General features: G+C 43.1%; 2 protein-coding genes across 3 annotated transcripts in view; both read right to left on the reverse strand.

The window, feature by feature from the left end:
• The window catches only part of mgll (monoglyceride lipase), a 31,842-nt gene extending 17,433 nt beyond the window's left edge, over positions 1-14,409 (reverse strand). The window contains exons 1-2 of one of the 2 annotated variants that reach the window (XM_084184809.1): positions 14,268-14,409; positions 12,661-12,805 (exon numbers count right to left, since the gene is read on the reverse strand). In XM_084184809.1, the coding sequence (XP_084040935.1) occupies positions 12,661-12,785 (125 nt within the window). In that variant the 5' untranslated portion in view covers positions 12,786-12,805; positions 14,268-14,409. Of the gene's footprint in view, positions 1-12,660; positions 12,823-14,267 lie in introns of those variants that run through there. The other variant, XM_084184808.1, reaches the window with a different exon arrangement.
• A 5,822-nt stretch (positions 14,410-20,231) lies between these two features.
• Positions 20,232-24,662, reverse strand: part of slc26a6.1 (solute carrier family 26 member 6, tandem duplicate 1) — a gene marked incomplete at its 3' end in the record, with an annotated part of 32,103 nt that continues 27,672 nt past the window's right edge. The window contains 6 exon segments of the mRNA XM_084184350.1: positions 20,232-20,255; positions 23,332-23,465; positions 23,870-23,885; positions 24,199-24,355; positions 24,476-24,545; positions 24,548-24,644. Coding sequence (XP_084040476.1) covers positions 20,232-20,255; positions 23,332-23,465; positions 23,870-23,885; positions 24,199-24,355; positions 24,476-24,545; positions 24,548-24,644 — 498 coding nt within the window.

Here is a 24,662-nt window from a genome sequence, read left to right on the forward strand (position 1 = left end):
AGTCTGAATGTGTTCAGAGAAGGAGAGTGAAAGGAAGAGAGTGAGAGAGATGGAAAAGAGGGAGCGAGTAGCTGTTCATTAAGCTTCATTAGCAGTTTCTCTGTTCCAGTTTCTCTCTCTCTTTTTCATTCTCTCGTTCTTATTTCAGAGCCTCCGGCTAGCTAGAGATTACCGTGCACTTGTTGGCTGAGGAGTTGCTCAAAGAGCGCCTTTGTGTGAACATAATGTTCCCAACACACATGGGACAATAGGACTTCTATAGAGCCTATCTCAGTGGATTGTGGTGAGTATATTCAGTGTCATGGGAGTGGGGAGTCGAAATTTTCCCTCCCTCTTTCTCTTCCTCCCTCTCTCTTTCTCTCCCACTCCCTCCCTCTCTCTTTCTATCTCTCCCTCTTCCTCTCTCTCCAAGGAATTTGAAACCCACTTGTCTCCCAGAATGTGGCTTAGACCCAAATGCTGCCTCTAGCCCGAAAGAACATAACGTTTTCGCACAGCATAAAACAAGGCAAGATGATAATCCTCTTTATGAGATGCAGACTGAACTCTGACTAGTCACTCTGTATGGCATATCAACCTGTACGTGTGTGGTCGAGGTAGGGAGAGGTAGATGTAAAGGTTGTGATGGGCCAGGGCCTGAACACTGGCATCTTAATCAGATTAAGGGACTGAGCCACCCAACACTCCAGGGTTAAAACCCTAACTAGACTGGGCTGGGGTCTGAGGACAGCACGGTGAATACTGCTACAACCAGAGCAGCCAAATGAGCACGTCTTGGTACAGATGTAGGATCTTAATTTGATCACCCTGTTGCAGGGAAACTTTCCTGCAATGCAGTAAATGTAAAACGTATAGTGTATTTGAGGTTTAAAAAGGCTTCTGAAGTTTGTAATTTCCACTTTGATCACGAAAGATGTATCAACCCTTACAAACATGTCCATTAATTATAATCTACATAATAATTACATGTCCTGTTGCTGCAGGATTATTTTCCTGCAGTAGCAAACTGCCTCAAATTAAGATCCTACAGCTGTGAATGAGTGAGTGAGAGAGTGAGTGAATGTGTGTGTGTGTGTGTGTGTGTGTGTGTGTGTGTGTGTGTGTGTATGTATGTGAGAGAAAGACTTGCAGAAAAAGTATGTAGAGTAATAGACAGTGAGAAAGCCAAAGAGAAGGAAAGTGAGAAAAAAAGCTGTAAGACAAACATTCAAGCCTGCCTTGTTTGGTAAGGAAATTCTTGCAAACCTGATTCCAAACATCAACATCAATTGTGTAATGCCCCACTTAACTATATGCAGACTGTGTGTGTGTGTGTGTGTGTGTGTGTGTGTGTGTGTGTGTGTGTGTGTGTGTGTGTGTGTGTGTGTGTGTGTGTGTGTGTGTGTGTGTGTGTGTGTGTGTGTGTGTGTGTGTAATTAATAATACATAATTTGGTGGGTGTTTATATTTGTCATATTTCACACATGTACTGTGTGTAAGGGATAATCAACGAGGGGCTATGCGTTCTCTGGAAAATAGTGCATAACGTGGAAGGTGTGTTGCATGACGCGTTAGCGGAGTGGAACTGACCTTCCACAGAGTTATTATTTTCCAGAGAATGCATAGAGCCCTGAGTTGATTATCCCTTTTATACCATGGCTATAAATTAACATACTGTATTTGCCGCTAGAAATGTATTCATTTGCCAGTAGAAATGTGACAACATTCACTGAAGTAACTAGCAAGTTTACTAGCTAGCTAGATGGCTACAGTAGTTGCCTTGGTAACCAAACAAACAGACTTGCTAGCTTAGCTAACCAAACCATCATCCTAGCTTGCTATTATGAAAATCGAATTCAACAATGCCAATAATGTTTTCAATTAGAATTTTGCTTTCAAAAGCAGCTAAATAATAGAACATGGAATTATACCATGCAATTACACTGTGTGTTATAGGCAATTATACCCTGGCATTGTTGAATACTCCTTTCTGATTGGCTTGAAGGGCAGAGCGTGCATTATTTCCCTATAACGCACAGTATATTTGCACGGCTATAGTACATTTGTACATGTTTTATTTGAGCTGCTTTTGAAAGCAAAAGTCAAATTGAAAACAGTATTGGTATTGTTGAATTTGATGTTCATAATAGCAAGCTAGGACTGATGGCTTGGTTAGCTAAACTAACAATTCTGTTTGTTTGGTTACCAAGTAACTGCTGTAGCTATTTAGTAAACTTGGTAGATGTTTAAGACATTTCTAGTGGCAAATGAACACATTTCTAGTGGCAAATGTGTTACATTATGATATAAAAGGGATAATCAACTCGGGGCTCTGTGCGTTCTCTGGAAAATAATGCAACTTCCACACCATTCATTATTTTCCACAGAACGCATAGCCCCTCCTTGATAAATCTTACATAATGCACGCTCTAGAATGCCATTCAAGCCAATCAGAAATGAGTATTCAACAATGCCATGGTATAAGTGTGTATTAACACGCATGTATGAATTGGAAATGTGTTTTATGCATATCCCAACTCTCCCTGAGACACCCTCGGAGAGTGGGGTCATGGCCAGGGTCTGCCATTATCAATCATGACCCTGGAGCAATTAGGTTTAAGTGCCTTGCTCAAGGACAGATTTTTCACCTTGTCAGCTCGGGATTTCGAACAAGCAACCTTTCGGTTACTGGCCCAACGCTCTAACCGCTAGTCTGTGTGTGTGTGTGCGTGTGTGTGGAGCCAGGGCCGTAGCCAGGGTCTTAGTTTTAGTGAGGTCCGGACAGGGGGTATTGGAAATTCTTCAAATGTCCAAGAAAGTTGAAGAAAGTTGAAGCTCATTTACAGCATTTCTATACAATAAAAAATTATAAAATGCTATTTGGAGAACAGCAACAACAAGCCATTATCACATTGGTTGCTGTAGCTTCATTCACCTCAGTCGATCTAGAAACACATGAGCCTATTAGCTATACCAGCGGTTCCCAAACTCGGGGTCGCGGCCACATGTGGGGTTGCCTGATATAAAAATGGGCTCGCGGGGGAATTTCCCAAATCCTGGAGAAAAAAAATATATATACAAAAATATATATATCATAATATCGTCTTTGTTTCTCAAAATCATTGTAATGTGGTTAACCTTAAAAATCTAAATGAAAATTATTCAAATCTAAAAGATACAATTCAACTAGAGAGCGCCCTTACATCATGGGAAAAGGCCGCACTTGACCGTTGCACTTGAATCATTCCCACGGTGAATGACTAGGCCCGCTACGCTATGAAACCACACACTATAGCAGAGTCTTTGATATTACTGGCTGCAGTTGATATGGTGAAAACAATGTGTGGGGAGCAGAGGCACAGAAACTCACATCAATACCTTTGTCAGATAACACTGTTAAACAAAGAATTTATGTTATTGCTAGCAATCAAGAGGAAACTCTGACTGAACGACTCAAAAACCACAGCTTATGCTCTCCAAATGGACATTAGCTGTGAAGGCCGAGATGCCCATGCATTGACTTTTGTTTGCTATACATGTCGGCGAATGCTATTCACGAGGACATATTGTTCTGTCTCACAATTCCCGAGCATGAAACAGCACAGGGGATATTCAGTGTGCTGCGTGTCTATATTGACAAAAAACAGATTCCATGGGATCGAATGGTGGGCTTTTGCACAGATGGGGCTCCTATGGCAGGATGGCGGGCAAGCCTCTGCACTCCCTCCCTCTGCCATATGGACACATTGTATGATACACCGAGAGCAACTAGCGACAAAAGAGCTGAGCACAGAACTCGGAGATGTACTGCAGCAGGTAACTTCGATTGTAAACTACATCAAACCACGTCCACTGCCGCACGCCTGTTTGCAAAACTATGTGGAGATATTGGATCAGAGCATGACAATGCTCTATTTCACACCGAGGCTTGGTGGTTGTCGAGGGGGAATGTTGGTAATATTTTTTGCATTGAAAGAGGAACTGTTGTCATTCACAATGGATGTAAAAAACCAGACTTGGTTGACTTTCTGTGTAATGAAAAGTTCAAAAGGCATCTGAGCTACCTTTGTTGCAGGTGCATGGTAACAGTTGAATAGCTCAGAGCTCTGACGAAGGCCTTGAGGCCGATACGTAAAGCTTAATAAAGAGCAGTGATACTAGCAAGAACAGTGTGCAGGTTTCTTCTTTTTTCTCATGTGTAATGAAAAGAAAATGTGTCTCCTTGCCTATATGTAACAGACATAGGATATACAAAAACATTCTACAGATGAGTGACCGAATCAGTCGATTCAGAGGAAATAATTCTTATTGGAGACAGAGTCTTTCAAAAGCCAACCATGCCCCTTCCCTCGGCTGTGCATGTTTCTAAACAGAAAACAGCATCAGTAAGTGTCCCACACGAGTGATGACTGCTCACCTCCAACGCTTGGAAGAGCACTTTGGGACCTACTTTCCAATCCATTTGACTGTGTTCCTTGCTCAGTTGACATGCCGGTAAGTGAAATCGAACAGCTGATGGAACTTTCATGTGACCGAATGCATTAACGGGTCACTACGGAGGAGTTTTGGTTCCTGACTCAAAGGGAATACCCTGCCGTCTCCCTCTGAGCATTAATGCCGCGTTCAAAACAACTGGGAACTGGGAACTAGGAAATCTCTGACCTCCGACTTCAGTGCGTTCAAGACAACAGGGAACTCAGAAAAAAACAAGCTCCGACTGGGAAAAATTGTTTTGAACGTTCATCCAACTCAGAATTCCAACCCGGGAACTCGGGCCTCTTTCTAGAGCTCTGACTTTCTAACCTGAAGATCACTGACGTCATGATTTGACCTTGTATTTTTTAGAGTTCACAGTTTTCTTGAAAGCACCATAAAGCTCCTTTGCCATATCTGTGTGAAGCTGGATTCAGTGCTCTCGTCTGCATTAAAACCAAATATCGATCCAGGTTGGATGTGACAGCAGAGATGAGGTGCGCACTGTCGACCACGCCCCCTGACTTTGAGAAGCTTCAACGCAACATGCATCAAGCACACCCATCTCATTAGTGGTGGTGAGATAAGATACATTATGCCAGACTAATTTGCCACTGACTGTCATAGCCCCACATTAAAAGTATGTGATAGTGAGTTGAGAAGACAATCAGAGATACTTACTTAATTACACAATTGTTTTCACATGGTTGGGGTCACAAGCATTTTCAGATATCAAAATGGGGTCGTGGGCCAAAAAGGTTTGGGAACCCCTGAGCTATACAATTAGCCACTACATCTCAACTCACATTAACTCAGCACTGGGATTAAAAACTATAATTGCATACGTACTGTACAGAGGGATCTGTTAGCAGAAAAAGTATTTTATTAACAAAAGGTAAACAAATAAGTTTGCTTTACAGAACAACTGTTTTTGAAGTTTTAAAGCTAATTTCCTGCAATTCTACACATTTTGCCATGGCTTAATATGATATCTGAGTGAGATTGACTAACAAAATAAATGGGGCCCCCTGAAGGTCTGGGCCCCTGGGCACCTGCCCTGTGTGCCGGTCGGTAGCAGCCCAAAGCCTGCAGGATGGCGATATTAAGTTGTTTCATCTTACCATCCAAAGGCATTGTATGCAGCCGGCTATACACTCGTAGGCAGAAAAAAACAGGGAAAATATGCGTACTTTCTTTATGAAACACTATTTTCCACCACCATGCTTGAGTGGCTAATGCTTCTTCCTAATCTTGCTCCCCACGTTTAGCCAGGGGTAAACAACAGTGCTGCAACCTGATTGGCTGTACGTGATACACAACAGCCGGGACTAGTATTCCTAGGTATTAGCCACTCTAGCATGGTGGTGGAAAATGGTGTTTCATAAAGAAAAGTATACATATTTTCCACTTCATTTTTTCACCTTCTCACCATTAAATCGAGGTAAGGTGGAAATGGACTCCTTTGCATCCTGGATGGAGAATGTTTTATGTACGAACCGGTCCACGGGGGATACGAGTGTATAGCCGGCTGCATACAATGCCTTTGGATGGTAAGATGAAACGACATCACAGCACAGTTGAAAAATATATGGCAAATAGAAATCAAAACTGGATGGTGTTCAGAGACAGATGGGAGGGGTTGAGTGGAGCTGAAGGTTGGGACTAAAAATAACACGATAACTCATGTAAAATATACTGTGTCCGTAAAATGTATATAAATTGATAACTTTTGTGAAACAGCACAGTTGAAAAATATATGGCAAATAGAAATCAAAACTGAATGGTCTTCAGAGATAGATGGGAGGGGTTAAGGGTAGCTGAAGGATGGGACTAAAAACAAACAAAAGATAACTATTGTAAAATATACTGTGTCCATAAAATGTAAATAGTATGTATAAGCTGGAAGTAGAGGCCTAAGTGTTGTTGTCCATTAATGTACTGTAATTAGGGGAGGGGTGGTAGGGTTAGGGGAAAATAATAAATATATTTTATACATATATTTACAAAAAATAAATATGGGGGATTGGAAATGATGCACACAATTACATTAATGGAAGCCACAATCTATCTGCAATATTAAAGCTGATCTACCAGCAAAAACATATAATAATAATAATTTAACAACTCAGTATTGCCATCTGCCAGCCTTTAAGCTACCCAGTCGGTAATTCGGCCATGATTACTACAAGTTTAGATAGCTGGCTGGACTAACTAGACTAATTTACCTATCTATTATTTTTTTTACTGATAATATAATAATAATATGCCATTTAGCAGACGCTTTTATCCAAAGCGACTTACAGTCATGAAGACTTACTGACATGGGCTAATTGAGTGTGGAAAGGAAATCCCAGAGTTATCTCTGCTGGAGAGGATAAATTCATTAGAGTTAACTGCACCTCAGATTGCAGCCCAATAAATGCTTCACAGAGTTCAAGTAACAGACACATCTCAACATCAACTGTTCAGAGGAGATGGCAAGAATCAGACCTTCATGGTTGAATTGCTGCAAAGAAACCACTACTAAAGGACACCAATAATAAGAAGAGACTTGTTTGGGCCAAGAAACATGAGCAATGGACATTAGACCGGTGGAAATCTGTGCTTTGGTCTGATGAGTTCAAATTTGAGATTTTTGGTTCCAACCGCTGTGTCTTTGTGAGATGCAGAGTAGCTGAACGGATGATCTCCGCATGTGTGGTTCCCACCATGAAGCATGGAGGAGGAGGTGTGATGGTGTGGGGATGCTTTGCTGCTGACACTGTCAGTGATTTATTTAGAATTCAAGGTGCATGGCTACCACAGCATTCTGCAGTGATATGCCATCCCATCTGGTTTGCGCTTAGTGGGACTATCATTTGTTTGTCAAAAGGACAATGACCCAAAACACACCTCCAGGATGTGTAAGGGCTATTTGACCAAGAAGGAGAGTGATGGAGTGCTGCATCAGATGACCTGGCCTCCACAATCCCCTGACCACAACCCAATTGAGAAGGTTTGGGATGAGTTGGCCCGCAGAGTGAAGGAAAAGCACCCAACAAGTGCTCAGCATATGTGGGAACTCCTTCAAGACTGTTGGAAAAGCATTCCTCATGAAGCTGGTTGACAGAATGCCAAGAGTGTGCAAAGCTGTCATCAAGGCAAAGGGTGGCTACTTTGAAGAATCTAAAATATATTTTGATTTGTTTAACACTTTTTTGGTTACTACATGATTCCATATGTGTTATTTCATAGTTTTGATGTCTTCACTATTATTCTACAATGTAGAAAATAGTAAAAAAATAAAGAAAAACCCTTGAATGAGTAGGTGTGTCCAAACTTTTGACTGGTACTATATACAGTTGAAGTCGGAAGTTTACATACATCTTAGCCAAATACATTTAAACTCAGTTTTTCACAATTCCTGACATTTAATCCTAGTAAAAATTCCCTGTCTTAGGTCAGTTAGGATCACCACTTTATTTTAAGAATGTGAAATGTCAGAATAATAGTAGAGAGAATTACTTATTTCAGCTTTTATTTATTTCATCACATTCCCAGTGGGTCAGAAGTTTACATACACTCAATTAGTATTTGGTAGCATTGCCTTTAAATTGTTTAACTTGGGTCAAACATTTCGGGTAGCCTTCCACAAGCTTCCCACAATAAGTTGGATGAACCAGACTTGTGGAGGTCTACAATTTCTTTTCTGAGGTCTTGGCTGATTTATTTTGCTTTTCCCATGATGTCAAGCAAATAGGCACTGAGTTTGAAGGTAGGCCTTGAAATACATCCACAGGTACACCTCCAATTGACTCAAATGATGTCAATTAGCCTATTAGAAGCTTCTAAAGCCATTACATAATTTTCTGGAATTTTCCAAGCTGTTTAAAGGCACAGTCAAAAGTGAAAAGAAGGAAGCCTGTACGAATAAAAATATTCCAAAACAAGCATCCTGTTTGCAACAAGGCACTAAAGTAATACTGCAAAGAATGTAGCAAAGCAATTCACTTTTTGTCCTGAATACAAAGTGTTATGTTTGGGGCAAATCCAACACAACACATTACTGAGTACAACTCTCTATATTTTCAAGAATAGTGGTGGCTGCATCATGTCATGGGTATGCTTGTAATCGTTAAGGACTGGGGAGTTTATCAAGATTTTAAAAATGGAGTAGAGCTAAGCACAGGCAAAATCCTAAAGGAAAACCTGGTTCAGTCTGTTTTCCACCCGACACTGGGAGATGAATTCACTTTTCAGCAGGACAATAACCTAAAACAAAAGTACTAATCAATGCTGGAGTTGCTTACCAAGAAGATAGTGAATGTTCATGAGTGGCCGGGTTACAGTTTTGACTTAAATCTCAAATAAAATAAAATAAAATGTTATTTGCCACATGTGCCGAATACAACAGGTGTAGACCTTACAGTGAAATGCTTACTTACAAGCCCTTAACCAACAATGCAGTTTTAAGAAAAAATAAGTGTTCAGTAAAAAATAGATAAGTAAAAAATTAAAATAACTAATAATAAAAGAGCTGCAGTAAAATAAAATAACGGTAGGGAGGCTATATACAGGGGGTACCGGTACAGAGTCAATGTGCGGGGTCACAGGTTAGTCGAGGTAATTGAGGTAATATGTACATGTGGGTAGAGTTAAAGTGACTATGCATAGATAATAAACAGAGTAGCAGCAGTGTAAAAGAGGGGGTGGGGAGGACAATGCAAATAATAATAATAATAATATGCCATTTAGCAGACGCTTTTATCCAAAGCGACTTACAGTCGTGCGTGCATACATTTTTGTGTATGGGTGGTCCCGGGGATCGAACCCACTACCTTGGCGTTACAAGCGCCGTGCTCTACCAGCTGAGCTACAGAGGACCACCAAATAGTCTGGGTAGCCATGATTAGCTGTTCAGGAGTCTTATGGCTTGGGGGTAGAAGCTGTTAAGAAGCCTTTTGGACCTAGACTTGGCGCTCCGGTACAGCTTGCCGTGCAGTAGCAGAGAGAACAGTCTATGACTAGGGTGGCTGGAGTCTTTGACAATTTTTAGGGCCTTCCTCTGACACCGCCTGGTATAGAGGTCCTGGATGGCAGGAAGCTTGGCCCCAGTGATGTACTGGGCCGTACGCACTACCCTCTGTAGTGCCTTGCGGTCGGAGGCCGAGCAGTTGCCATACAAGGCAGTGATGCAACCAGTCAGGATGCTCTCGATGGTGCAGCTGTATAACTTTTTGAGGATCTGAGGACCCATGCCAAATCTTTTTAGTCTCCTGAGGGGGAATAGGCTTTGTTGTTCCCTCTTCACGACTGTCTTGGTGTGTTTGGACCATGACAGTTTGTTGGTGATGTGGATACCAAGGAACTTGAAGCTCTCAACCTGTTCCACTACAGCCCCGTCAATGAGAATGGGGGCGTGCTCAGTCCTCTTCTTTTTCTTGTAGTCCATAATCATCTCCTTTGTCTTGATCACGTTGAGGGAGAGGTTGTTATCCTGGCACCACACGGCCAGGTCTCTGACCTCCTCCCTGCAGGCTGTCTCATCATTGTCGGTGATCAGGCCTACCACTGTTGTGTCATCAGCAAACTTAATGATGGTGTTGGAGTCGTGCCTGGCCATGCAGTCATGGGTGAACAGGGAGTACAGGAGGGGACTGAGCACGCACCCCTTAGGGGCCCCATGTTGAGGATCAGCGTAGCAGATGTGTTGTTACCTACCCTTACCACCTGGAGGCGGCCCGTCAGGAAATCCAGGATCCAGTTGCAGAGGGAGGTGTTTAGTCCCAGGGTCCTTAGCTTAGTGATGAGCTTTGAGGGCACTATGGTGTTGAACGCTGAGCTGTAGTCAATGAATAGTATTCTCACATAGGTGTTCCTCTTTTCCGGGTGGGAAAGGGCAGTGTGGAGTGCAATAGAGATTGCATCATCTGTGGATCTGTTGGGGCGGTATGCAAATTGGAGTGGGTCTAGGGTTTCTGGGATAATGGTGTTGATGTGAGCCATGACCAACCTTTCAATCTACTTGAAAATCTATGGCAAGACCTGAAAACGGTTGTCTAGCAATGATCAACAACAAATTTGACAGAGCTTGAAGAATTTTGAAAATAATAATGGTCAAATGTTGTTGCACAATCCAGGTGTGGAAAGCTCTTAGAGACTTACCCAGAAAGACTCAAAGCTTTAAACGCTGCGAAAGATGCTACTACAAAGTATTGACTCAAGGGTGTGAATACTTATGTAAATGAGATATTTCGGTATTTCATTGTAAAGAAATGTACAAAGAAATGTACAAACATGTTTTTACTTTGTCATTATTTATTGTGTATAGATGGGTGAGAAAAAACATATATTCAATCCATTTTTAATTCAGGCTATTCCAACAAAATGTGGAATAAGTCAAGGGGTATGAATACTTTCTGAAGGCACTGTATGTAGCTACGGCCCTTTGTATACACAGACAGCATCAGATCTCACTGGTTCAAAGCCCCCAGATTATTTATTGAAAGATCTGTCAATCATTGTAAAGGTGCCCTCCCCTCTCCCGGCACCTTTCACCTACTTCTTTCCACCAGCAGTTCCTCACTCTCTAGTCTCTAAATGCCCAGTCAGCGATGTCATCAATGGACATGTATGGTAGAAGTTGCATGAATTTGATGTTACATTTGTAAACAAGCATTTATTTTATTCCAATCTTTAAAACCTGAGGCTGAAGATCACAGAATTCCTTATCATAAAGGGGAGAATCCATAGGATAGCTTGTAGATATCTATACCAAATGTTATTTTTTTTTTATAGATGATGCCACCACATGAACAGAAAGCCCTAAAATATGTTTCTATCTGCCTTTCCCACCCCATATGAGATGCCAAAATTAGCCTCCAGTCTAAACTATAACTCGTGCTAAACAAACTACTATAAAAGTGCACTGCTATAAACTGACCCACACTACTGTTAATAGAAGTAATTAAATTAGCGGTACTCTAGGGACCGATAATAATAATAATAATAATAATAATAATAATAATAATAATAATAATAATAAATGGGACTTCTATAGCACTTTTCAAGGACCCAAAGTCACTTTACAATTTTAGAAATTAAAAGTCAAAACAAAAACATGACTAAAGCGAAGGGTGGGCTCAAAGAAGGGAAAGAGTGTGATGTCTCAGTGTATGGGGAGGGTAGGGTTGGGATTTGGATACGAACCCGGTTTAGGGTAAGAGGTAGGGTAAGGGTTTGGGTTAGGTGCTGCTCAGTATGGTGAAGAGAGGAGTGTCTTTGTAGTGTATTGCTTTGCTTGTATGTGGGGGGGAGGGGGGTGGGGGTGTTTAAGGGTTGGCCTTGTCAAAGACGTGGGGATTTAGGAGGGACTGAAAGATAGTGATGGACTCCGACTCACGGATGGCTGGAGGGAATCAGTTCCAATACCTAGGAGCAACCCTGGAGAAGTCCCTGTCGCCGAAGCTGGAGCTTCGACCTGGGGATAACAAGGTGGCCTGCTCTGATGGAACGGAGTGCACGTGTGGGTTGGTAAGGGAGTTGGTAGGGGAGAAGAAGGTCTGAGAGGTAAGGGGGCGGGGGGCAAGTTGGTGAATGGCATATTACAGCAAGTACAGTAGACCCACATCTTACACAACAACAACAGCAACCGTTTACATGCCTGCACTGTGGTCTAGCGGCTGTTACTGTGGTAACCACAGTAACTGTATGTCTGTAGTAGGACTGTGCTGCTAAGGAGGATAAATGGTTGCCAAAGTAACAGCCACTAGACTGCAGAGCAGGTATGTAAACGACTCATAAACTAGCAGTGACATGTTGTAGCCTATGTGACAGGAGCTGTGTGTGTGATGCGAGAGAGATTCTCAATCCGCCCACAAACAAGGATTAGGCTCACATCACAAGCAGTGGTTTATAGAAAACTAAAATGGCAGGTAGCCTAGCGGTTAAGAGTCCGTTATACTGCAGGTTCCATGGTTTGGTGTGACACTACAGTCCAGATGTTGTGTGGGCCTCTCTGTTTCCAGGGCCAACTCTCTGATGTAGTGGAGTCTGTTCTATTTTAGATGGGTGTTATGGGGTGAGGGGGCAGGGGGCAGGGGGCAAGCAGAGGAGCATATAACTCACCGAATGGAAAACATTAGGGTCTATCTTATTTGAGTCTGTCATAGTCTCTAGCATGCCATACATGTCTGGTTTTACACCTCACATGACATTTCATCCACTGACCTTGGGGGGGCCTCCGGCTCCCAGTAGCGGCAGAACAAGTGCTGTCCGTCGGCGTTGACGAAGTGCTTCAGGTCGGCGTAGGAGACACCTTGCGGAGTCCGCCGCGGATCTTCTGGTTCAGGCATGTAGGCGCCTAGGACCCACTCTGCAACATAAACATGGAGAACGGATAGTAGGTCGGTGCTGTACAGGTATGACAGACCGGCGAAAAACAAGCAAGTGACCAAGACATTCATTGTTTGCTATTTTTAATTAATTCGCCAGCTGGCGCTCAGCAGAAAGCGACTCAGCGGCTCCGAAGGAATGCTTTCAATTCAATACAGCGACATACGTCATGGAACCATAAACCTATGTTCAACTCTCCTCTCCTCGGGTGACTGTGATCACATTCACGATCCACTACAACCCCACCCCCTCCACGCACCGCAGCTGAGTTTTATGGCAATGGCAAGTGCACATTCAATGGGTTGCCATATAGGCTATGTTACAGTAACAATAGGCTACAGTGCTGTCAAGGTGAGTTAATTTTTTATTTAACCTTTATTTTAACAGGGAAAACATTGAGACCTAGGTCTCTTTTACAAAAGTGTATATACAACATAAATATAAGCCTACACATTATACCCAAACATATACACATTAAAATACAGAAATACTGTCATGGGAATCACAAATAAAACACGACAAATCACCCAGAAAAACAGTTACATTCCTCCACAAATAAGTCCACAATCAATACTTTAAATTGCTGAACGGCACCAGAACATCAAGATGAACATTTATTTAGAATTTTGTTCCAGCAATACGGTGCATTAAAACTAAAAGCAGATGAACCTAGCTCGGTGGAGACAGTTAACCAATCATGTGAACGGTTTAGGCAACTCAGGTGTCTATACTTGAACAGCAAAGTTAGATAAGACGGAAGTTTATGAAGAATGTAGGCTACAGAATGAATGTCGTGGAAAAGAGTCTGTCAATAAAAATAGACCGCGCTATTTCCTGAGGTCTAGTTTCAGCTATAGCCTAATAATAACCTACGTCAAGTTGATGTAGGCTTGTGATACCAAATGTTAATTTTATCCAATGTGCGCCTTGGAATAGCTTATGGGTCAATGATCTATTGATGGCAGTGCCACTGATATAAATATTGGTAGATAGGGACTAGATAGATTACAGTCTCAAGAGACATGATGTGACACTGTCGACTCACACTACCAGTTTTGGCACTGTCAAAAGTGGCGTCAAATAGCCTACAAAAAACTCAACCTCCTGTGACTTAACTGAGATAAATATTTAGCCAGAAATGCCAGAAACCCTTTGATGTTATTTTTGACAGGCTGAATGGGATATTTATATTGGGCCATATGGGTCCCCCTTCCACCTCTGAATATTGTTTCAACAACCATGTTGCTACTTATAACAATGTAACAAAACGTGACATTTTTGTGATGTAATTGGCATACTCGTCACATTTGTCACATTGTTATAAGCAACATTGTGTCTGTTGAAACAGTATTCAGAGGCTGAGGTGACAACACGAAATGGAAGCAATGCATGCAGGACTAGTTTTTGTAATGATGATGAATGTCAAAAAAAAGTTGACCAACCTTATTGTCCTGAAAGGTCTGTAAAGTTGCGCTTTCTCACACACGGCTCTGCCTTCTCCGCGCTTTCGGCTGATGTTGCGTGGCTGCTGGTAGGGTGAAGAATAGTAGAGAGGCGTGCGCGAGGAAACATCAAAAGCACACTGACTGAAACGCGTTTCCCAGTGGCGGAGGCACTCCCCCCCCCCCCCCCCCTCCCCCCCCCCCCTCCCTCTCTCTCTCTCTCTCTCTCTCTATATATATATATATATAACATATATTTTCCATCTGTCAATCCACGTGTTCTGCATGTCCAGAGCAGAGCTGGTATTAGCTAGAGGTTATGGGAACACAGAGAATGTATGAATAAAATAGATTATGTTTTTCCAGAGGCCCAGAAGAAACATTTACATTTTAGTCATTTAGCAGACGCTCTTATCCAGAGCGACTTACAGTTAGGGGGGAATCGAACCCACAACCCTGGCGTTGCAAACGCCATGCTCTATCAACTGAGCTACATCCCTGCCGGCCATTCCCTCCCCTACCCTGGACGACGCTGGGCCAATTGTGCACCGCCCATGAGTCTCCCGGTCGCGGCCGGCTGCGACAGAGCCTGGATTCGAACCAGGATCTCTAGTGGCACAGTTAGCACTGCAATGCAGTGCCTTAGACCACTGCGCCACTCAGGAGCACATTTGTTGTTAAATGTTCATGTTAAAATACTGGATTTGTCCAGTTTAAATTATAGATTGTTATGGTTGTTCAGCTCTGGAACATTAGATATTCAGCCGTTTTTCTATGGAAATGGAATGTTCTCTCTCTTTCTCATACACATATACACCCGCTTTACGCACGCACGCATACACAGAGAGAGAGCGAGAGTGAGGGAGAGAGAGACACACACAGAGAGAGGGAGAAAGAGAGAAAGAGAGAGCAAGTCCTGTTAACCCCCTAAACAAATGCTTGACACCTCGATGTGGTTGTACAGGTTTTTCTAAGCAGACTCGATAATTCAACCAAGGCATGTCTTTTTAAAATATGCTGAGAAACTTGAGAAACATGCATTTTGTTTTGACCCTATTATTGTCTTGTCCCCCTTGACTCTTTATTGTCCTTGAAGTAATAAAAAGTAGGTTACATAGTAAGAAAACATTAGAGTACATAAAGGAAAAAAGTCAAGTAATTATGATGCCCTGGAATGGTGTACATGGGTTTGGATGTGGAGATTGTAGGCTAATGCATTGGTAAGGATATGGAAACAGCCTTTTGTAACACTTTCTTGTGACACTGTTCCTTTAAGAAATATAGGCAAATATGGGCAAATATGGTGTTGACACTGAACACTGCCTTTGGTGGTAGAGCATGAGAAAACAACTTCCCTATACATCATTCTTCTGCATCCTGATCACAAGCTGTTAGCTACATCAGTAAATTAAGACTATATGACACAGCACATGAAGATAATATTGAACATTCAGTCATTATTTTGATTGACACTATTATGGGCCTTTTTTTATTTGACTACATTTTATATTCCATTGACCTTAACAAGGGCCCCAGGACCAGTGGAAGCAAAATAGCCCCATCTTTTTTAGGAAAATAAATATTACTTGTTAAACAAAATCTCTTTCTCTGAGTAATTGTATTAGTATAAAATAATATAATTTCCCCGTTTTTTTTAGCATACAATATAGCTCAGTATTTGTATTATCTTGTCTGAAAGCAATGGCTAGCTAGTTTGCTAACTATCCTAGCTAACTAACTGGGTGAATAAGTTGACGACGGACTCGCTCAAGCTGTCGGGACTAACCCACAACGTTAGACACGGACACGAACGATCTGCTTGCGTGTTGATACACTGGTGGTTTGTTGTGGCTGAGTATTGGCGCTAAACCGTGTTGTTGGAGACCGGCATGCTAGCTGGCTGTGGCGTCTTATGACGAGGTGCCCGGACGTTTTTCCCGGAATAATACTGCACCTAGTTAGCTAGCTGAATAAACTAAGTTAGTCTATTCCTAGAAAACATTGAACCGCTGTAGTTTACAACAATTATAGTTTCGGAGGTGGAAGTTGGGAGAGTTATATTTGGGAGTTGTGGTGAGGGAGGCCCCGCTCTCTCCTTTCCCAGATGTTTAGTTCATTTCATTCCGATCTCCTCTGCATTATTGTAGCCATCTGCTGCAGCCTGTCAACTATGCCTCTGCCTATCCCTGTTCTCTCCTCTCCGCACAGGCTACACAAACGCCTCACACCGCGTGGCTGCTGCCTCTCTAACCTGGTGGTCCCTGCACGCACGACCCACGTGGAGTTCCAGGTCTCAGGCAGCCTCTGGAACTGCCGTTCTGCTGCCAACAAGGCAGAGTTCATCTCAGCCTATGCTACCCTCCAGTCCCTCGACTTCTTGGCGCTGACGGAAACATGGATTACCACTGAAAACACTGCTACCCCTGCTGCTCTCTCCTCGTCTGACCATGTGTTCTCGCATACCCCGAGAGCATCTGGTCAGCGGGGTGGTGGCACAGGAATCCTCATCTCTCCCAAGTGGACATTCTCAATTTTTCCCCTGACCCATCTGTCTATCTCCTCATTTGAATTCCATGCTGTCACAGTCACTAGCCCATTTAAGCTTAATATCCTTGTCATCTATCGCCCTCCAGGTTCCCTTGGAGAGTTCATCAATGAGCTTGACGCCTTGATAAGTTCCTTTCCTGAGGATGGCTCACCCCTCACAGTTCTGGGGGATTTCAACCTCCCTACGTCTACATTTGACTCATTTCTCTCTGCCTCCTTCTTTCCACTCCTCTCCTCTTTTGACCTCACCCTCTCACCGTCCCCCCCTACTCACAAGGCAATACGCTTGACCTCATCTTCACTAGATGCTGTTCTTCTACTAATCTCACTGCAACTCCCCTCCAAGTCTCCGACCACTACTTTGTATCCTTTTCTCTCTCCCTCTCCTCCAACACTACTCACTCTGCCCCTACACAGATGGTAATGCGCCATCGCAACCTTCGCTCTCTCTCTCCCGCTACTCTCTCCTCTTCCATCCTATCATCTCTTCCCTCTGCTCAATCCTTCTCCCTCCAATCTCCTGATTCTGCCTCCTCAACCCTCCTCTCCTCCCTTTCTGCATCATTTGACTCTCTATGTCCCCTATCCTCCCGGCCGGCTTGGTCCTCCCCTCCAGCTCCGTGGCTTGATGACTCATTGCGAGCTCACAGAACAGGGCTCCGGGCAGCCGAGCGGAAATGGAAGAAAACTAGACTCCCTGCGGACCTGGCATCTTTTCACTCCCTCCTCTCTACATTCTCTTCATCTGTTTCTGCTGCTAAGGCCACTTTCTACCACTCTAAATTCCAAGCATCCGCCTCTAACCCTAGGAAGCTCTTTGCCACATTCTCCTCCCTGCTGAATCCCCCCCCCCCCCCCCCCTCGCTCTCTGTGGATGACTTCGTCAACCATTTTGAAAAGAAGGTTGACGACATCCGATCCTCGTTTGTTAAGTCAAATGACACTGCTGGTCCTGCTCACACTGCCCTACCCTATGCTTTGACTTCTTTCTCCCCTCTCTCTCCAGATAAAATCTTGCGACTTGTGACGGCAGGCCGCCCAACAACCTGCCCGCTTGACCCTATCCCCTCCTCTCTTCTCCAGACCATCTCCGGTGACCTTCTCCCTTACCTTACCTCACTGATCAACTCATCCTTGACTGCTGGCTATGTCCCTTCCGTCTTCAAGAGAGCGAGAGTTGCACCCCTTCTCAAAAAACCAACACTCGATCCTTCTGATGTCAACAACTACAGACCAGTATCCCTTCTTTCTTTTCTCTCCAAAACTCTTGAGCGTGCCGTCTTTAGCCAACTCTCTTGCTATCTCTCTCAGAATGACCTTCTTCATCCAAACCAGTCAGGTTTCAAGACTGGTCATTCAACTGAGACTGCTCTTCTCTGTGTCACGGAGGCTCTCCGCACTGCTAAAGCTAACTCTCTCTCCTCTGCTCTTGTCCTTCTAGACCTGTCTGCTGCCTTTGATACTGTGAACCATCAGATCCTCCTCTCCACCCTCTCCGAGCTGGGCATCTCCGGCGCGGCTCACTCTTGGATTGCGTCCTACCTGACCGGTCGCTCCTACTAAGTGGCGTGGCGAGAAGCTGTCTCCGCACCACGTGCTCTCACCACTGGTGTCCCCCAGGGCTCAGTTCTAGGCCCTCTCCAATTCTCGCTATACACCAAGTCACTTGGCACTGTCATATCCTCACATGGCCTCTCCTATCATTGCTACGCTGATGACACACAACTAATCTTCTCCTTTCCCCCTTCTGATAACCAGGTGGCGAATCGCATCTCTGCATGTCTGGCAGACATATCAGTATGGATGACGGATCACCACCTCAAGCTGAACCTCGGCAAGACGGAGCTGCTCTTCCTCCCGGGGAAGGACTGCCCGTTCCATGATCTCGCCATCACGGTTGACAACTCCGTTGTGTCCTCCTCCCAGAGTGCGAAGAGCCTTGGCGTGACCCTGGACAACACCCTGTCATTCTCCGCTAACATCAAGGCGGTGACCCGATCCTGTAGGTTCATGCCCTACAACATTCGGAGAGTACGACCCTGCCTTACACAGGAAGCGGCACAGGTCCTAATCCAGGCACTTGTCATCTCCCGTCTGGATTACTGCATCTCGCTGTTGGCTGGGCTCCCTGCCTGTGCCATTAAACCCCTACAACTCATCCAGAATGCCGCCGCCCGTCTAGTGTTCAACCTTCCCAAGTTCTCTCACGTCACCCCGCTCCTCCGCACACTCCACTGGCTTCCAGTTGAAGCTCGCATCTGCTACAAGACCATGGTGCTTGCCTACGGAGCTGTGAGGGGAACGGCACCTCCGTACCTTCAGGCTCTGATCAGTCCCTACACCCAAACGAGGGCACTGCATTCATCCACCTCTGGCCTGCTGGCTCCCCTACCTCTGCGGAAGCATAGTTCCCGCTCAGCCCAGTCAAAACTGTTCGCTGCTCTGGCACCCCAATGGTGGAACAAGCTCCCTCACGACGCCAGGACAGCGGAGTCACTCACCACCTTCCGGAGACATTTGAAACCCCACCTCTTTAAGGAATACCTGGGATAGGATAAAGTAATCATTCTACCCCCACCCCCCCCTTTACTCCAACCCCCCCCCCCCCCCCCCCCCCCCCCAAAAAAAAAAAAAAAAAAAAAATGGAAAGTGGTTATCCCACTGGCTATAAGGTGTTTGTAAGTCGCTCTGGATAAGAGCGTCTGCTAAATGACGTAAATGTAATGTAAATGTAAATGTATTATTTATTTTATAGTATTTTATTTATTTTATAGTCTTTTTTGCTCATCTTTATCAAGGGTGCCAATAATTTTGGATCTGACTGTATGGTGACAATAATAACAGATATCTATTCTTCCTAGTACTCAGAACAAATATATAGCTAGGTATGAAGAGGAAATGTTTTTTGAGAAAAAAAAATATGTATTAACAATTTAAACAATAAATATAAAATCCTTTATTTAGCACAGAATATGTAAATATCTTTCAATATAAAAGTTTTCTCAAAGGTGTATCTATTTGGTTATAGGAAGGTCATAGAAGGACATTATTCTGTTTCAATGTACATCAATCTGGGTGTCTCAACGTTTGTGTGTCTCTTTGTGATACATTGTTCATTTCATATTTTCTTTCTGTGTCCAAAAATATGAGTACACAAGTACGAATGTCAAACATTCTGAACTTGCTAATAAGTACCCATCACAGGCCGCTGGTGGCCCCTTAATTGGGGAGGATGGGCTCATAGTAATGTCTGGAATTGAATGAATGGAATGGTATCGACATAAAACCAAATTGACCTTGTGTTTGATACCATTCCATTCACTTCATTCCAGTCATTGTTATGAGTTGTCCTCCTCTCACCAGCCTCCTGTGGTACACATGTACCATACAGTAAGATGTCTCCATTACCCTCTGTATTCAGAAATGAGTTGCTTGCATTTCCTGGAGAACAGAGAGGGAGACAGACAGAGAGGTGAGGGAGAAAGAGAGAGAGAGAAAGAAAGAGAGAGATATATACCACGGCTGGTTTGGGTATAAATAGTTAACAACTACAGTGTAACAGAGTCACGTACATTGTAGACCACTCCTGTCCTGTATATTAAGTCACATAGTTGTTTGGGGCCACCCTGCTCATAACGTCAGCAGCCCCAAACTGAGTTCGACGGTTTGAGAGGAAGATCTTGTTAAAATATATCCTGTTTCAACACAGCCAGTAACCTTAGCAACCTTCATAACATAGTCTCAGCAAAATGATTTAGAGAGGCTTAGGTCAAAGGATTTGTACTCCAAATACCTCTTGGGCTCTATTTACGCACGTTAGTTTGCAATTTCGTCAACCAGCCTTAGTAGCACACTGGCTACTAAGGCTGGTTCAACAGCAATGCATCTTGTCTTTTTTATCCTGGCCTTGCAAAGTAGCCTATCCATAAAAGGTGTTTAAATGAGTGCCTTGAATTGAAAATATACTGCACATCCTAAAACATACACACTTATGCCTACCTGCATACTTCATTTTGCTTGTTCAAGTATCCATCCCCATCTTCTAAGAGCCCCTCTCAACTGGTTACCAAAGATGAGCTCCTCCAAACTTATTTCAATTATTCAGTCCTACAATGCAATATCAACGGTAGGCCTAGGTTATATTTTGCTTATTGAGAACGTGCCTCACACATACAATACAATTTACGGGAGCCTGACGTTTTTTATTTTAGGAGAAGTGCGATGCATAAACACACGTAGCTCGTTGAAGCCAATTATAACAATGTTGACTGCCAACACTCCAAACACTCCAAAAGGCTATTGAGGAAACGCTGGCTGTAAGGAACTTGTCTGTCGGCCCTACATGAAAGACCAAAATTGGTTAAATAAAATTGTGATAAATAAAAAAGTATACCAGTTTCATTTAAGGACCAAAAAATGGACAGCTATGCCATATAGATTGCAAAATAGTTTGGAAGAGATTTTCGATGTACCGATTCCATGGCACATGGTTTATGAACTGATACGCAAAACGACGCAGTATTCAAAACTTAGAATTCTTCAATTTAAATGAATATACAAAAATCTAGCAACCAATAGAATGTTATATATATGGGGGATACAACCTTCCCAGCTCTGCAGATTTTGCTGCAAAGAGACAGAGTCATTATATGATTTGTTTTGGTACTGTCCATATGTAGCTTGTTTTTGGTCACAGGTCCAGGAATGGCTAAAGGATTGCAATATTTACCTGGAGCTAACCCTGCAGATAGCACTACTGGGTGATCTGAAAAGTCATAGTCAATCGATCAATAATATAATAATATTTTTCGTAAAAATGTTTATCTTTAATTTACAATCTGTAGAAACTATGAGAATAGAAAGGTTCAGAACTTTTGTGAAACATCACAGTACAGTTGAAAATATATGGCAAATGGAAATCCAATATGGATGGTGTTAAGAGATAGATGGGAGGGGTTGAATGGAGCTGAAGGGTGGGACTAATAACAACAAGATAACTCATGTAAAATATACTGTGTCCGTAAAATGTATATAGGTTCAGAATTTTTGTGAAACAGCACAGTTAAAAATATATGGTAAATAGAAATCAAACTAGAATTAGATGAGAGAGGTTGAGGGTAGAGGAAGGACAGGACTAAAAACAAACAAAATATGACTATTGTCAAATAGATTGTGTCCATAAAATGTTTATAGTATGTATAAGCTGGAAGTAGACATGATGCAGACAGTTACGTTACTTGTTACTGTAGCCTATACTATTTAATAAACTGTAGTATCAATCCACAATGGACTAGGACACCACAATGGACCAGGACTAGAACGTTCCATTCCCCCAGCTGAATTGGAGTTGATGACAACGCAAAGCCCGTCAATAACCTAGAGAACTTGAGACAATTGCATGCAGTATTAGACTATGGAATGTGTTGATTGGCCAGTGAGTGGCCAAGCCCTCATCACACATACAACTTGTTTGTTAATCTAAACCCAGAGCTTTCACGCCACCGCCAGCTACTGCGCTCATAATTCTGGCTGTGAAAATAGCAAAAGTATTTCTGACACACCCCTGAACCTATATAGCGCTATCGCCAGTGCTTAGACTTACCATTGCGTAAGGTTTGATAAAATAGAGCCCCTTGACTGTTTCAGATAAGGGTTTTCAGCATTTATCAGTATGACTGATCGATCACTCGTAAAATGTTCCCTGACTGTGTTTTCTGAACAATTACCATAAACATGTAAGATCTCCCTGTGGAGCTGTAAAAGAGCCATCCATGCAACTAAACACTAAAACAGATCTGCCAGCAACCAAAACCTAAACCCCACAAAACAAAATATTTGTAGAGAACCATTTGTGTATACACTGAGTGTACAAAACAGTAGGAACACCTTCCTAATATTGAGTTGCAACCCATTTCCCCCCCTCAGAACAGCCTCAATTCGTCAGGGCATAGACTCTACAAGGCGTTCCATGTTGACTCCAATGCTTCCCACAGTTATGTCAAGTTGGCCAGATGTTCTTTGGGTGGTGGACCATTCTTGATACACCAGGGAAACTGTTGAGCGTGACAAACCCAGCAGTGTTGCAGTTCTTGACATACTCAAACCGGTGCGCCTGGCAACTACTACCATACCCATTCAAAGGCACTTAAATCTTCTATCTTGCCCATTCACCCTCTGAATGGCACACATACACAATCCATGTCTCAATTGTCTCAAGGCTTAAAAATCCTTCTTTAACCCAACTCATCTACACTGATTGAAGTGGATTTAACAAGTGACATCAATAAGGGATCATAGCTTTCACCTGGATTCACCTGGTCAGACTATGTCATGGAAAGAGCAGGTATTCCTAATGTTTTGTACACTCAGTGTATGTGTACAATATGAACAGGTTATAAACTGTAAAAGGATGTGAGTAATCGTGAGTGTGTTTGTGAGTGTGTGTTGTAGTGCATGCGTGTACATGCATGAGTGTGTGTGAGCATGTGTCATGCTCGTGTGTGTTTGACTGTTTCACCTCGTCATCACTGTCCATCTGGGCCCTGTCTGTCTGACAGTAAAGCACAGCGTCGTGGATTGAGGAGAAGAGACACATTTTAGTGACTTTCTCACTGACGAATCCTCTTCTTTCCAGGTTCTCAATAACACCAGCTAGAGAGAGAGAGAGAGCGAGAGAGCGGGAGGGAGGGAGGGAGGCAGGGAGGGAAGCAGGGGGAGTGGGACAGATGTAGGGGGATAGAGGAAGGAGAAGAGTGAGAGATGTGATCAAACATTCGTAATTATGGTTAATCAACATTCCTAACTACATAAACATTGGCCACTTTAGTGATTTTGCCTGTATAATCAGTCATGATAAGCAATCCCCTAATTACATAAGAGAATCAAAGTAAATATCTCAGAAAACATTATGGGAAACACACACAAACAACGCTATTTTCAGCATCCACGGTATGCATTGCTTTTACAGTGCTGTATGTTCAGCATGAAGGTTTTGGTAATAGTAAATTGAAAATGTAACACTCACTCTGACATCCACACCTCTACACCGATATCACCATAGTCCCTTTGGATCTGAAACAGCACCAGAGAGAGGTCAAAGGTCGGGGTCAGAGCGAGAGAGACTGCTCCATAATTTCTTTTCTTGAATTGTGTGTCTCGTTTTGAGAACATTGCATTTTTGCAGTCATAGCAGTAAATCATTATTGAATTGAATTGAGAGAGAGAAAGAGAGAAAAGAGAGAAAGAAAGAAAGAGGTAATCTTACTCAACCTGTTCTGCCCGTTTACCTCTTTCTTTCTCCCTCTCTCTCTTTTCTCTCTTTCTCTCTCTCAATTGAATTCAATAATACTTTACTGCTATGACTACAGGCAGACAGACGACTCACATTGCATATCGTCATGACGCCCACGGTATCTAGGAAATTTACTGGACTTAGGTCCAGGATGATGGCACGAGGAAGTGTAGAGATGGGTTTACTCCCTTCCTCCACTGTGGCCAAAATCCTTCTCCACATCCTTCTCTGAACTGTCTGGCTCCCCCTCCTGGACAGGACAACACATGGATGGATCATTCATAAGACACCCACTCATCACATTAACTGCATATTAATCCAATACTATCCTAACCTTAGACCCTATTGGTAGATTACATTGGAGCTATACAAACAGACTGGTATTCTCCCTATCTTCTCAGTGTCACTCCTCCTCACCAGTTCCTGTGCGTTCTTCTTTTTTCTTTCTTGGCTTTCCTGGCATCTTTCTTTTTCTTCCTCAATCTCTTGGCCTCCGCTTTCTTCTTTTGGGAGATGAGCTTAGTGACGTCAATCCCACTCTGCAGACACAATAGCAA

This window comes from Coregonus lavaretus, assembly GCF_964263955.1.
Source record: "Coregonus lavaretus genome assembly, chromosome: 20".
Classification (NCBI taxonomy): Eukaryota; Metazoa; Chordata; class Actinopteri; order Salmoniformes; family Salmonidae; genus Coregonus; species Coregonus lavaretus.